Source organism: Halyomorpha halys, unplaced genomic scaffold (assembly GCF_000696795.3).
Source record: "Halyomorpha halys isolate HHAL.00 unplaced genomic scaffold, Hhal_1.1 Scaffold251.1, whole genome shotgun sequence".
Taxonomy (NCBI): Eukaryota; Metazoa; Arthropoda; class Insecta; order Hemiptera; family Pentatomidae; genus Halyomorpha; species Halyomorpha halys.
This window is the reverse complement of record NW_027106674.1, coordinates 1,256,853-1,271,670: the sequence shown is the minus strand read 5'-3', so window position 1 is coordinate 1,271,670 and position 14,818 is coordinate 1,256,853. Positions and strand designations below refer to the sequence as shown.

The following is a 14,818-nucleotide window of genomic DNA, read 5'->3' as shown; positions in this document are numbered from 1 at the left end:
CAAGAGTAGGAAGCCATTTTGGACGATAGGACAGAACAATAGAAAAAAGAAGATACCAAGGATCATCAAAAGAAGATTGTGAACTTGGTTAGTTTTGCTATACATAAAAATAGATTCATGTATAAAATAGATATTAATTTAATTAAGAGAAATTATTGTGTGTCTGTATTCTGATTGCCTAGCAACAACACGCCCTGAGATTAAGAGTCTTTTTATATAATAAAATTCAATTATCTATTTAGTATTAAAGTTCTTAATTTGAACCCAAATTATCTTTATTTTATTTTTAATGAATTAAAAATTATTACAATATATGTATATTGTAATATCCTCTTTTTTAAATAAATAGTTGATACTTATAGATAATTTTAGTTATGTTTTTATTTTATGTATATCGTTTCAGTATTATTTATTTGTTATTTTAAATCAAAAAGCAAGCTAACCAGTTTTCATTGTCCAAAATAAATACGCCGTTCAAAACAAGAAAGATGGCAGTGCACGTTCTTCTGAAGTGTTCGTTGAATTGTTTGTGTTGAGATAGATTGGAATTTTTCAACTTTTGTTGTTTCTATACAATAATTACAGAAAAAGAATAATCAAAGAAGAAATAGAAGAACATAAAAATTATCAATAAACTATTTACATCATAAATCATAGCAAATAAAGCAGAGTGATTGTACTACAATCGATTGTTTTTGGATTGAACAGTGAAATTTGAAGATAGAAGAGAGGAAACGGGTACTCTTGATTTTGCTGGCTTGGGGAGAAGACGTCCGTTCGGCTAGAAGCGGGAAGGACTGGAAGCCATTTGTTAGGAGTTGAATAGCGTCAAGAACAAGAGGATGTCAACAGTCATATATCATCAAAGGAAGATTGTGTAATATTTGAACCCAAGCTATTCTTTATATATGAAATTAGTTAAAACTAATAAAATTCTTTTTATATCATTTTAAATAAATTTATGATTATTACAATATATATATATATATATATATATTACCTTTCAATTCCCCAACTTCTTGTTCTTTCCACAGCAAACACTGTTCTAACTCAGATTTACTCTTGTTTTTTTTAGCCTTCTTTAACAACTCATATTTTTTTGTAAGTGTTACGTTAAAAATATTAATGAATTCATTGATATTATCCATGGTAACTCGACCCCTCATGTAACTGAAAAGAGTAAATAATAAAATAAGAAATCATAGAATAATAGATAGGAATTAAGTAAAATATCATAACTTTTGATGATTAATCTCTTGACAAATAAATAACTAACACTCAAATAAATTCAAATTTTCACTTATTAATCATCATATACATTAAATACAATTAAAATATACTCTTGAGAAAACAAAAAACAATTAAAAAAAACTTATCACTTAAGCTGCTATACCTTAAAGTCTGAAAAAAATCTTTACACCTTTTAAAAAATCAACACATCATTCTATAGCTATGGTTTTCAACCAATTGTCTGAGAGCCTTGGGATGGCACGAGATTACAAATTTGTGTGAATATTGAAAGTTAAAACTATTATATTAATTATCTTTTCTTATGTTTGGTTGTTAGCTAAAAGATTTTAATAGGCAAATGCAAAATAAAAGTGATTAAAAATGCACTTTTAAGAAACCTAGGCTCTATCCAATATTGGATAGAGCCCTCCTTTGAATCAAGGCGGGCCACACATTTCCAATTTTCAATTTTCTTGAACATTTCAGGTTCAATATCCGGCTTAGTGGTCCACAGATTTCTATTGGTTGGGAACCACTGCTCTAAAGACATCTTGCAAGAGATCTCAAAATAAAAAAAAATTATAAACTAAAAATCATAGATATCTCTAAAATGGTGCACTGATTTTTGAAGTGAAACTTCTTACTGACATTTAGCTTTAGAAGAAAAAAAAATTAGATTGGAGTGAATTGATTTCGTGACGAGAGGGTGAAATGGAAGTGGTAGAGTGGAGAAAGGTAGGTCTACTCTAGCAGGACATGGCTGTTCTATTCTACTTATTCTGGAACTAATATTTTCTCTGGCTTAGGCTATAACAGGGAATGCATGACCATTATTAATAAAATTTTAATACATTATCTCATTTCCGTCAGCCAGTCCCAAGGCTGCCATAATTTTTTTTTTCATTTATAATTGTACAAAAAAATCGTATTGTTGATTTTTTTCAGACATACCTGGTATCACAGATACAATAAATTAGTCTTAAAAAACAAATTTCTCAATTCACATTAATTTCTGAATACTGACCCTGGAATCTGAGAGAACTCTTCATTGGCTACGAAGTTAACAGATACTTCAAGGTCTCTTCGAGGCTTAGGTGTCACATTCACTAATTCTTTTTTTAAAAATGTTGAGTTAGCAAAAGATGAAGTTTCTTCAGTGAAAGTATTATTGACCATCAGGGGTTCAAAAAAAGGCTATGGATAAAAATTAATACATAAAAGTTATTGAGATTATTCTTATCATTATCAATGCATTGATGGTGCAACAAAGAATAGTTCGTACAACAGTAGAACCTCAGTATGAAGAATCTCAAAAGCTTTAGAAAAAAATTCTTATATCAGGCTTTAGACACTTATTTATTGACTTCTAAAAAAAAAGTTTATGGAACTGAACATCATTAAAATGGGAAGGAGTGAGAGGAGGGTTGGAGAAGGGCTTACAAAGATTCATGTTATGACACATTCATTTGTTATACTCAGATGGATATGTAAAAAATGTGTCAGGTATATTGAGTTCCATTTCACTATATAGAGATTACCATAGCAAAAATTAATTGTATAAATGTAAACTATATTTTCGAGAGAAAATTTAAAATTCAGTATTTTGAGGATGGTTTAAAGACTCCATGTACATTACATAAAATCTATTTTTCTCCATAGCTCTATTTTTCATTGAATTCCATGGATAGTTGAAGGGGATTTATTGGAGGAATTCATTGTATTTAGGTTCTACTGTATACATCTAAAAATAGGAGTCCTCTTCACTAATACAGAAAATAATTCAGAAATTTAAAAAAACATTCATGCTATTCTTCACCAAAATAATCTCACTAATTCAATAAATGAGAAGCAGGAGGCAGCATTTTTCTCTTATTAGATAGCTAGTATTTTATACAAATTAATTACTTCATTTAAGCCTCCTACTCATCTAAAAACGAAAAAGTATAAAGAGGTTTTTCCAACTATAATTAAAAAACATAAAAAACAAAAACAAGATATTTCATTTTATTCTTTAAAGAATCAGCCATTATTGTATTGTAAATCTTTCTTTTGGCCTTTTCCATCTCCAAAATGGTTTTAGTATGAGATAATATTTGATAACATCATAACAATGTCAGTAAGACATATTAAGATAACAACATGATAATCTTAATATAAAATCAAATTTCAAAGTTCCTTTTTGTCGATTTATAGACAGGTACCATATGCTTTCTTTATAAGCCATCTACCTTAAGAAGATTAATCAATATCATTAATTACAACTACTAGGTTAATCAATATTATTTGGATGTATCTACCATCAAAGAAATTTTATGAACAGGTTATGAAAAGGAAAAACATACCCTCTGTTTTTTAAACAATAAATACATCACAATATTTGGAGCTTATAATTTTGAAATTGTGAAACAAATTGAAAAAAAATTCAATCATATTTTAGTCTATTTTCTTAACCACCTTTTAATCTATAAAACTCAAAAACAGCGATAAATCCTCAATATAATAATCATTTCATCCCAATTCCAGTGCTTTTTAAAAATTAATATCAAATGATAATTTCTATAGTAAAGATAAGTTTCATAAGATCAATCTTAAAGATATAGAATATTATCTAAACAAATTAAGCTATAAACTATAATAATACCTTCTTACCATCACTACTTACATTAACGTTTTCTTTAGTTTTATGAGCATCAATCCAAGTTTTATCACGCAACGAAATGTCCAGATTTGTAATTTCTTTAATAATATGGTCTTGATTCTAAACTTTTAAAATTCATAATCAATAAATCAATGAATGAAAATACAAATTATTATGAAACTATCAAAACTTTGAAATAAACAATTGTAAAAACTTGAACAGACATGAAGAATATTTCAGAGACCAAATCTAATATTGGATAATCAAAGTACAAAGCGATTAATTTTTTTAGTGGGGAAATGTGGATGGTAAGTAAAGCAAGTTTTTCAATATTTCTTGAAAGCAAATCTATAACTCACCCATAAGGAGGTGATCCCTTGATACACCTACCTTAGACCAGCCCCAAGGAGGAGGGATAGAGGAGTAATACCTCTTACCTCTAAAAAAATCTGGATTAAGTTAGTCCGGCTTGTATTACCCTGCACTGTAAGAGCACTTGCCTGTCTACAGGTGGTTCCTGGCTACCACTCACTAGAAGTATCAAGCAAATATACTGTGCTAAAATAATATAAATATGGAAATTTTCTTCTGTAATAAAGTATTGAATTTTTTTTGGGTGGTTATTCTATCTTACTCTTGTTTCCATTACATTCAGAATAAAAAGTACTCAAGAAACAATAATTGCATATACCAAATCTGCATCGCTACAACCTATGAAGGTTCAAGGGTACAGTGTTTTGTAAGGGAGCACTGTTTTCTCAACAAGTTATACAAGGATATGGTTTGATTAAGTTGAAGCTCAACTATCCGAGTTTTTCCCAATCAAGGGTACCCAGTTTATAGAGGCTGGGTAGACCCCAGGAGGGCTCCCAAACCCAGAGTTGACTCATGGTATAGTAATAAAATTAATAATTATTTGGTACAGCCATTTTGAGACATAAGTCCTGAGCTCTGTTTCATAATGTAAGCTAATAGTATTAGTTCAAAATACAAGTTTAGAAACAACTAGTTAATTACACTAATACTTGTATTTTTTCATAATAGGGAGGACTATTAAGTGATATTACAGGAGTTAAAAAGTACTTAAGTACAAGTTACCATTGTACAAATCAGTGTAATTATATTAAGTTAATTCGAAAAGACTAATAGTATTAGTTTGTACTTTATTATGAAACAGGGCCCTGGCAGTTCCAGCAGAGCACCTTACTACCCCACTCCCTACTTGTACCAAAACAAATATTTTATTTAGAAAACACATTAGTTCCCTTCTCCCTCTAAAAATATTATTCCTCCATAGAAATTTCAGGGACTCTTTTGATTCTTCATGGTCATGATAAAAAAAAATGTTTTTACAGGTTTCATAAATAGGTCAGACTTATTATATTTTTGTTTGTGAAGGTTTTTAGTACTCTATTACCTATAGTATTTGGGGTGGAGTGGTTGTCAGTGGCCACCCTAAGGGTGACCGGATCAAGTAGGAGGCATTTGTCAGCCATAACGAAAGTATACCTCCTAGCTGAGAGGACTTTGAGCTCTACCTTCTAGTAGTGAGCTGCAGCATCACTAGTACCTTGATAAGGATGAAGATGAAGTACTACAAGTATACTGAAAGCTAGACAAGGCCCTAAGCCATAGTGTATATAATTTGTCTATAGAAAGGTCCTGATGGGAAAATGCTTAACTTTTGAGAAAGTAAAGTAAGCAAAGGTTAAATTTACCTAAAACAATAATAATGGTCTCTAGAGGTGTCCTTTTAACCTTCTTACTGATATTTGATAATAAACAACGGGAAAAAGTTGGAAATCCAAATTATAAGTTTACAGACTTAAAACATTCAAATGATGTACTTCAATTTAATTAGTAGCACTTTGATGATATAGGAGAGTCAAATATTCCAAACTTTAATAATTTTTAGGGTTAATATTTTTTAATATTCTACAGGCAAACTTGAAATTTATTTATGAATATTAGACCAACCTTTCTTCTAAAAGTGAACATAGCTACAACTATGGGACCATCCTTATAACAAATAAGACTACAAGGCCCCTCACAATCTTTCAATTATATTTGTCACAAAAATTTAATAATTAAGCTTTATAATCCTTATTTATATTTAAATATAAAACAAATAAAATAACATATACTCAGTTTTATTTATCAACAATAATATCATACATATTTTAAGTATCTTAATGAATAATAACTCACCGATAATGATGATTCTTCATTCAATAAACATTTAGGTATTTTTTTATTTTGGAGGGACATCAATCTTTCTTTTCTATCTTCAAATGCTTTTATCAATTCCTGAATAAAATAATGTTCTATAGATAAACTAACAGAAATTATTGAATACTTGAAGAAGTTTGTCGGGGGGTGCGGTCAGCAAAGAACAACATAAATAAACAAAACCATATTTATTTATTTTATGCCGACGTTTCGACCTGAGTTTCAGGTCTTCATCAGGGCTATAGAACAAAAATAGAATAGAACAAACTCAGGTCGAAACGTCGGCATAAAATAAATAAATATGGTTTTGTTTATTTATGTTGTTCTTTGCTGACCGCACCCCCCGACAAACTTCTTCAAGCATTAATCTACAGTCAACTATCTACACCTCAAATTATTGAATAACTTACTTAAATTAGACAATTAATATTAAATCCTAAAATGAAGGTTAAACAAAATTTAGTTCTAAAAATTATTAGATTACCAAATCATATATCTTCCTACATATTTAAATTTTCTAAGTATAATGAATCAATTAAAAAAAAAATCTAAAGATCAAATTGGCATTATTTTGTTCAATATTAACCTTCAATTATTTATTAATTTAATGAGGAGCAATGTGCAAAAATGAAATTTTTCATGAGAGGACATCTGTCATCGATATTGACCATTTAATATGTTTATAGCCAGTTAGGTCATGAGATAAGAGCAGTGAAGCCAGCATTTGTGTTGTATTAAGCAAAAATGGTATTTAAAAATTGACCATTTTTAAGGTAAGAAGCTTGGGTTTGGGAAAATCTGAAATAGATTTAATTTTTTTTTTAACAAGCTTCTGCCTTTTATTATCCGAAGGTTCGATAAGTCCACTTCCTTTTAGGCATAATGAATTTGGCAACATTTGATTTTAAACCATGCTCGTGGAGTCTCTGAAAATATCTGGTAAAGACTGCTAACATTTTCTCCCATCAATAATGAGGAAACTAGAATGTTCAAATATATAAATTGGCAGTTCAAAACTCTGAGCTAGTGTTGATAAGTCTTTGGAATGTCTGAGCCATGTTATGAAGGCTATATGGTATGTAGGGAAAATAAAATCAGCCGATTATTGAGGTAATAGCAGTTTAAAAAAAAATTGGAATTTGTTTTGCAGTAGTTTTAGGAAACCTCAATTTATTGGTAAGCTTTAGCTAAGTCCAAAGTATAAAAGACTGTTTAGTTTTCTAAAAAAACTAGTGGTCTTGAATATTAGGTAGAGGATACTTGTAGGGCATAGTAAAATTTAATTCCTAATTGCTTGTAGTCCCCACAAGGTCTCCAAGTATCATCTTTTTTATAGAAATTTTACAAAGCTATAAATTAAGTATATTGTTGAATATTGCCTTGGCAGCAACAATTTTATCCAGACTGGTTAATTTTATCTATGCACCAACAGCATAACCTGGTTACATGGGGCCTAGATATGTGAGAAACCTCTACGACTGATAATTACAATGCTCCCTGAACTTTCGCATTGAAATACCTCTGTTACAGAGAATTTATAAACTTTTTAAACGTTTCGATATTTACCTCCATCATTCGGACTTAATGGCTCAATAACCTGTGTAAGTAAGACACTTTAACAGGTTGCAACACTTTTCCTTACAAACATTTGAATTTCTTCTACACATTCTTAAATTTTCAGTACTGTCTACAGTTTTGAATTATAAACATCTGAATAAAAGTGCACAAAATTTCTAAATGGAAGCGTAATTCATTGACATATTGACTAAGGGAAGAGTCATTGTGAAGAGACCTTAGAAAGAATGTCGAAGCATGGTGGAAACCTTACATAATGATTTTGAGATATCAAGTATTAATAATCTTGGCATATTTGATCGATAATTTATACCACTGAAAACCTCACAAGTAGTACTACAATACAAACCAATATAACTGATTTTTAAAAGCCACGAGTTTTGTATTGTTTTCAAAACTAAAAGTATATATACGAGAAGATGATTGGGGGGTTACGGTCAGCAGAAAAAACACAAATAAACAAATAATCATTTATTTGTGCTGACGTTTCGACCTGATTTTCTGGCTATACTCAAACATTGAGTAGCCAGAATTTCTGCCTTTAGCTCCCTGATGGAGACCTGGAAATCGGGTCGAAACGTCGGCAAAAATAAATAATCATTTGTTTATTTGTGTTTTTCTGCTGACCACACTCTCCTCCCCTTCGCCCTGACCATCTTCTCCTATTATATGTCTACGCTCAACTATCTTTACCTCATTATAAAAGTACATACTTATCAAAACATAAAATATAAACTTTTTGATTAACAATTTCACCTCAATAAATGAAAGACAGTACATTTCAACTTCTCTTGGCAGGACTCTATAAATGAAACTACTATCAGTCTAAAACTGCCTATTTGGAAAACTTGTAAATGAAAAGCCTCTTTAAGTGATAAAAATCATAGGTCTCGAGATCCTAGTTAAACAGGTTACACTGTGAAATTGAGGGCCTTTTGTTTTTATATAATTACTGGAGAAGGATTAATAAATAGCTGAGGTGGAAAATGTTCAGATATTTTCCTTAACTCTAGAAGAATGCAATCAACAGCTGACAGAGTCGATTTTGTTTATCAGAGTGCTGGAACTATCAAGAGAGATATGCGGATGGTTGAAATAGATATCATACTGAAACCATTAATTAATAAGTCATTTCAAGTGATTCAACGTTAACATTAAAGTGAGTTAAGAAATTGAAAGCTGAATTTCTTCTTTTTTGTTCTAAGGTACAAATGTATTCCTTTATCAACTATGTAACAATAAGTGGTACATAGGTATACTATAAATACTATCATAGCTGTATTCACTTTACCTCTTGTTCTTCTATTTCTTTATAATATCGGTTTAGGAGGCTCTCCAGTTCAGACTTCTTAATATTTGCATTTTTCACTCTTTCCAAAAGACTTTCACAATAGTCTTTAGCATTCTCATTGTAACCATCGATTATGTCCATTGACAACTTCATTTCTGTAATTTTCCTTATTAAGCCCTCCATACTAAAACAAGAAATAAATACTAAGACATTCACTGAAACTAATCATAAATGTTGATGCTCAACAAGGTTTAGCGGGTTTTTATGACTATTCAATGTTGCCATTACACAAATAAAGTAAAACCACTAAATTATCAAACTATTAAAAGAAAATTATTGTCTATAAGTAGTCTATATAACGTTTTTATAATCAATCTGAATTCATATATAATATCATAGATAAAAATAAAATATATCAAATATTTTGAATGGGAAGGGCTCATTATATTATTTTTTTAAAAAATCAACCGACGCAAATTAACCTAGAATAAACTATCTCTATTTTTGTACTTTTTGATTTTATTCGTCCAGTATGATTCAATCTTACAGTCAAATGGTAGTTTAATGTGGAAAGCTATGGTGCAAGAAATGTTTGTGGCTTTCTTCATGTTTTTATGGGGTGATGTACACGAATATGTAGTCATTAGAAAGAAGCAGACGGGAGAACCAAATATTTCATTTTCAATTAAAGTAAAACCACTTAACATAAAATTCACACATTATGTTATAAATAAATAATGAAAGAAGATAAACACGACGTATCTGCAGCTGTTCATACTTTCCAGGATACTGCGAGTGTGATCTGACCCCAGCATTTTTTATTTTCTCAGCATCATTTTTATCACTCTTATCCTTGGAGGAAAGAGTATAATAGAGAGGGTACGCTTCCAGGGCGAGTGATGCCAGAAGGTAGGGTCTTTTCCTTTTTCGACTCCCTTCCTAGTCATTTCTGATATTCTGGAGGAAGTTGTGTTATCTTGAAGTAACCAACCTATCCTAACCATGGTGGGAGGTCAAATTTTCATTTCGTGAGATCTCCAGTAATTCTCAGTCACTTTTTTGTTGTAAACATTAAATATTCTAAAAAATAATGTTTACTGTTTGTACTTTTTTTTTTTTTAATAAACCACTTTCTTCCTCATATCAGAAACAATTACTTATTTGTATTAAAAGTAATATTTTCATTAAAATAAATTAATTATTTATTAAATGTTATTAGAAAACATTCATTGAAAAATTTACCAAATAAATTCACTTCTTACTTTTTTAGAACAGCAAATTATTGGAAATAAAATTTACTGTAACTTCTATTCTCTTCACATTTACAATTAAATGGACGGTTTTACAGAGACAAAAACATTAATGTGTGACATTCATATTAACTTTAACGTTAAATTGTCCTCAAGGGATGTGGCCTTATTCCCACCCCTTGGCGTAATTTTTGCTTAAAAGGAAAATAAGGTTATGGCATCCTCCTGACTTTTATTACATTAATTTATTTTAATGATGCTCTTAAGGAAGGTTATTTGAGTATTAATAATCCAATTCATCCAATTTCAACTTATTGATTTACAGTTCCTTAGTAACCAATAAACAGTTGCTTAAACAAGCTGCAAGATGTTTACGAATAAGAAAGTAAAAACTGAAGAGGAGAAAGAAAAAATAAGATTCGTGGAATTGGAAGCAGCATTTGAAGAAGAAGAACAAGAGCATTATTATGTACTGAAAGAAGCCTTCAGAAAGGTACATTTTTATTGGCACATGGTTGCAGCTATTCGAATTTCAAAAATTTTCCTTTAGGTGATTGATATAAGTCATCTTTATCTTACTAAAACTATTGGTTTTTACTATTATTGAAGATTCAGCTATCGATGTTATAGCTGTTCATTATAAATAAATTTATCTGGATTCTTCCACAACAGAAATAACAATAACTTATTTAAACAAATGCGTAGAAATAGAAACAAATCGTTGCCTTGCTTTAATAAAGACAAATCAACAAAAAGAATTTTTTATTTTATTTTGAATTGAACGTATTTCAAAGAAAGAACCAAAGAGTGAAGTTACTTTTTCTGGAGGCGTCTTTTTTTTTAGCAGACGTGCCATTATAAAAGCAAAGCAGCGACATACGTAGTAGCTTACCAAAAATATATTTAATTTTCAATTTGATCAATCAATAATCTTCCAATATTTAATTTTCTTATCATTATTTTTTTTTTAGATTACTGAGTTTACCAACGGATCAAAGGACAAGAACATGATAAAGTTACAACACAATTTGTCTCAAATTGTAGAGGATTTAGGAGTTAAAGTTGGAAATATATAATGTTTAAGAATACCCTAAAATTTGTCTCAAATTGTAGATGATTTAGGAGTTAAAGTTGGAAATATATAATGTTTAAGAATACCCTAAAATTATTAATTTATTTTAAATTTTTGTCAGTACTAATCTAAATAAATTAAATTAAATAGTTTAGTTTGCTTCTAGAACATGTTTCCTAGTTTTTTATTTTAAAACACTACTAAACTTTCAGTCTTCAAGGCGTATATTACTTCTGTCAAATTTAAGTAATCCGAATTTTTCGGTTCTTTTTTGAATACATATAAAGTCGGGGTTGGGAGTCTCATTTCTTGAGGCCCCCCCTTGCCGCGGACACAGGAAGACCCAGAAGACGCCGCGACTACAATGCCGCCCCAGCCTATGCACCATGCAAGCTAGGACCTGGCCTGCCCCTACCATCATGCCAGAGTCGAGGACACGCCTGTCAGCCACTGAGGAAGAAAGACGTTCTTCCTGACACCTGAAGCGAAGTACATGGTCTTTATCATTTCGCTTACTAGTCTACTTGAACGAGGAAAATTCCAATCAGATGCAATAGTGACCGCGACAGCGAAACTTCCAATACAGTACTCAGATAAGCAATATTCTGTTATCTGCGATACTGGAGAAAAGGTCTCACATTTTTAACCCATCCATTTGTTCCACACCAATTTAACACAATCTAAAAATACAATCGGGGTACGTGAAGTACGGCACGAGCAGGTCCCGATGTAAACAGCCTCGATTACTATTTACCATCATCTCAAGCTTAATAGTACGACAGTAAATGCTTTCATGACAGGAATTATCATACAGTTTAAACGCATGGCTATGATATTTGCTGCCGGCCATTTATAGACGGGCCTTTATAGAACACTATTACCTTTGTCGAGGCATTAGTCCAAGACACCTGTTCAAGACGCTTAGTACAAAAGAATTAGTCTCCATGCGTATTATTTATTATTAATTAATTTTTTTATGGAATAAAGTATGTCAGACAATGGACAATTAAATGTTACTTTCACTTATCTATAAATGGAATTTATAGCAAGAGGGAGTGAGTGAGTATTACGATCATTAAAAAATTCTGTTTCGAGTTTTTGACGGAAATACACGTTTCGAGGCCCACAGAGTCCAAAAAAATCAAGACTCGCAAAAAGTTCTCTGTGTGTGTTTGTGTTTTCATACCAATACGATTTTACACATTTTTTATTTTTATTTTCTCGGAAGCAGTTTCAACGATTTAGATTTAATTCGAGTAATCAATGTACAATCAAATGATCTTTGATGTCAGCTAGGTGATATCCAAGAAGAAGTAGTCTGTTATTGCTTATATGCCAAATTCTCTAAAGTACCGTGAATTTTAATCAGGAGTGTTGCCATCAGTTAGCGTGAGACGTTAAGAAGTTATTGGTTAGAAAGTTTTAAAAAGTCCGAACATTTTCAGGTTTATCCCACCATTCCACCGTGGCCACTTGGAACTGGGCAAAGATAACACCTTATTATCTTACGTCAAACTAACTTATTAAAAGCAAATTCTGATTTCCAACCAGGGGGCCCGAAAAGTTTAGATTAACTGGCCTATAACGGACATCTTTGATGCGGAGGATACTGCATATGGTTAGCTCGAAGTATGATGCAAAGCCTATTAGCCATTGGCCATTGTTATTGCAATTCTCGTGGATAATATAGGATCCAATAGTTGGTTGATAAGCAGATATTTTGCCAACCTGTGCATTAGTGTGGACAACTATTTTGACACTATTCGCTGAGCAAGAATCCCACCACTCTTCCTAATTCCTCATAGGATTGATCTTTTTCTTCATCGTCCGTTATTTCAGTTGGACGTGGCAGTTAACAATAAAAAACTTGCCCTATATCAGCATCCTCCAAAAGGAGGGTGAGATTGGTTCAAAATTAATGATGAGCTACCTTGCGTATCCTCTCACAACAAAGCCAAAGCCACAAGTATGTAGGGTATCATAACTATAATATAAGATGTTAAATTTCAAGTGTAACTTTACGTAAACAGCGAGCTTCCTGGACTGCTGCAGGACATTTTATAGTTGTCAACTTCTATAAGGGATGTGTGGGATGTCTTATCTATACAAGGTGTGTGCAGATAAACATTCATGTTTATGTATAAGAGTTTTTCCAACAAACACTTTGACAGCAAGAAATTTGGTTGCCTAATTGGACAGTACGGATTTATAAAGCTGAGCAAGTGCTCACCGGATTTCTGGCAGCAACAAGCATCTTGTAAACAACCACTATTTCAGTGTTTTCATTCCTCCAAAAACTGTAATTAGTCAACAGCAATTAGTTTAATCAGCCAATCACAATATTCAATGGTGGAAATAAATAACATGAGTTTTATAAATACTTAGAGATTCAGATGGAAAAAAGAAAGAAATCGAAATAATAGAAAATAGAGTGAAAATTTGACATAATTTAACGTTATAGGATTCAGTCAAAGACTTCGACTCAAGAGGTTTAAGAACTTTGAAAAGTTTCTCCCGAATGACGTAATAGTGAAAGCTTTTTACTGTCATAGAATTAGATAAAATTTACTGATTAATTTGACAGAAGCTTATCACACCTGTTGCTTGTTTCTTACACTCCGCTTGATTTTAAACTCACATTTTTTGACATTAGAAATGAAAACGTTTTGATGTAATCTGGCTTAATTTTAATGCTTAAGCTAAAATTATGTGATATTAATTTAAAAATTAAGTAGCAAGTTTTATAGTTTTTTAAAAATGTGTAACACTCTCTTGCCTATTGATGGTAATTTGGATATGGAAATTAGAAAATTAACTGCCAAAACGGTTCTTGACTTATCACAGATTCTTGATGTGGAACAGAGCTGGAAGTTAGTAATGGCTCATATCAAAGATGCGGAGACTGGTACCAGTAAATACAATGTTGAACATATAAAGTAAGTATTTAATTGTTTAAATCTATATAGTAGTATAAAATTTGGAAGTTTTTATTGTTTATTCCTTGTATAATAAATAATCAAATTATAGTTTAATAGAAAAAACTTCAGAAAACCAAAAACGTTCATCGACTGAGATTCTTTTGGAAGAATGGGGAACAAGTGGTCGCAGAAGGCCACATATTTCTGATTTATTAAATGTTCTAGTGAAGGCAGAACTTTATCGTGCAGCTGATTATGTTTCTCTTCAGCTTCTAAAGCGTAAGTTTAAAATTTAAATATTTTAAATTTATCTCTTAATGATTAGTCCAAGTCTTAATATTAAACCTTTTTGATAGGTAATTGATGTATTAAAATTAAAAACTCTGTACCACTACAACTCATGAAGGGTTAGGGGTTTAGTACTTTGTTTGGAAGTACCATTACTAGACCAGTGGTTGTGCAAGGAGGTAATGTGGTTAGACCACGCTCGACTGCCAGATTTTTACGCAACTAGGGGTACCCTATTTATGAGGCTGGCTGGGCCCCAGGAGGGCTCCATAACCCACAGGGTTGACTCATGGCTAAGTGTAACATTAATGTGTGTGTTTGTGTATA

The 14,818-nt window shown here is 31.2% G+C and overlaps 2 protein-coding genes and 1 long non-coding RNA gene across 7 annotated transcripts in view; 2 read left to right on the top strand and 1 right to left on the bottom strand.

The window, feature by feature from the left end:
• The window catches only part of LOC106680256 (spindle and kinetochore-associated protein 1), a 10,712-nt gene extending 841 nt beyond the window's left edge, over window positions 1-9,871 (bottom strand). Inside the window, exons 1-6 of one of the 3 annotated variants that reach the window (XM_014419815.2) lie at window positions 9,742-9,871; window positions 8,964-9,147; window positions 6,077-6,175; window positions 3,893-3,988; window positions 2,255-2,424; window positions 1,001-1,170 (exon numbers count right to left, since the gene is read on the bottom strand). In XM_014419815.2, the coding sequence (XP_014275301.1) occupies window positions 1,001-1,170; window positions 2,255-2,424; window positions 3,893-3,988; window positions 6,077-6,175; window positions 8,964-9,146 (718 nt within the window). In that variant the 5' untranslated portion in view covers window position 9,147; window positions 9,742-9,871. Of the gene's footprint in view, window positions 1-1,000; window positions 1,171-2,254; window positions 2,425-3,892; window positions 3,989-6,076; window positions 6,176-8,963; window positions 9,148-9,473; window positions 9,717-9,741 lie in introns of those variants that run through there. The other 2 variants (XM_014419814.2, XM_067045039.1) reach the window with 2 other exon arrangements.
• On the top strand, window positions 9,563-11,396 carry LOC106680257 (uncharacterized). The gene is made up of 4 exons (XR_001343086.3): window positions 9,563-9,653; window positions 9,749-9,872; window positions 10,539-10,706; window positions 11,185-11,396. It is a non-coding gene; the product is annotated as an uncharacterized lncRNA (long non-coding RNA).
• Window positions 11,397-13,419: 2,023 nt separating this feature from the next.
• LOC106680239 (interleukin-1 receptor-associated kinase 4) overlaps window positions 13,420-14,818 on the top strand; it is a 17,060-nt gene continuing 15,661 nt past the window's right edge. The window contains exons 1-2 of one of the 3 annotated variants that reach the window (XM_067045036.1): window positions 13,420-14,221; window positions 14,313-14,482. In XM_067045036.1, the coding sequence (XP_066901137.1) occupies window positions 14,043-14,221; window positions 14,313-14,482 (349 nt within the window). In that variant the 5' untranslated portion in view covers window positions 13,420-14,042. The remainder of the gene's footprint in view (window positions 14,222-14,312; window positions 14,483-14,818) is intronic. The other 2 variants (XR_010842781.1, XM_014419789.2) reach the window with 2 other exon arrangements.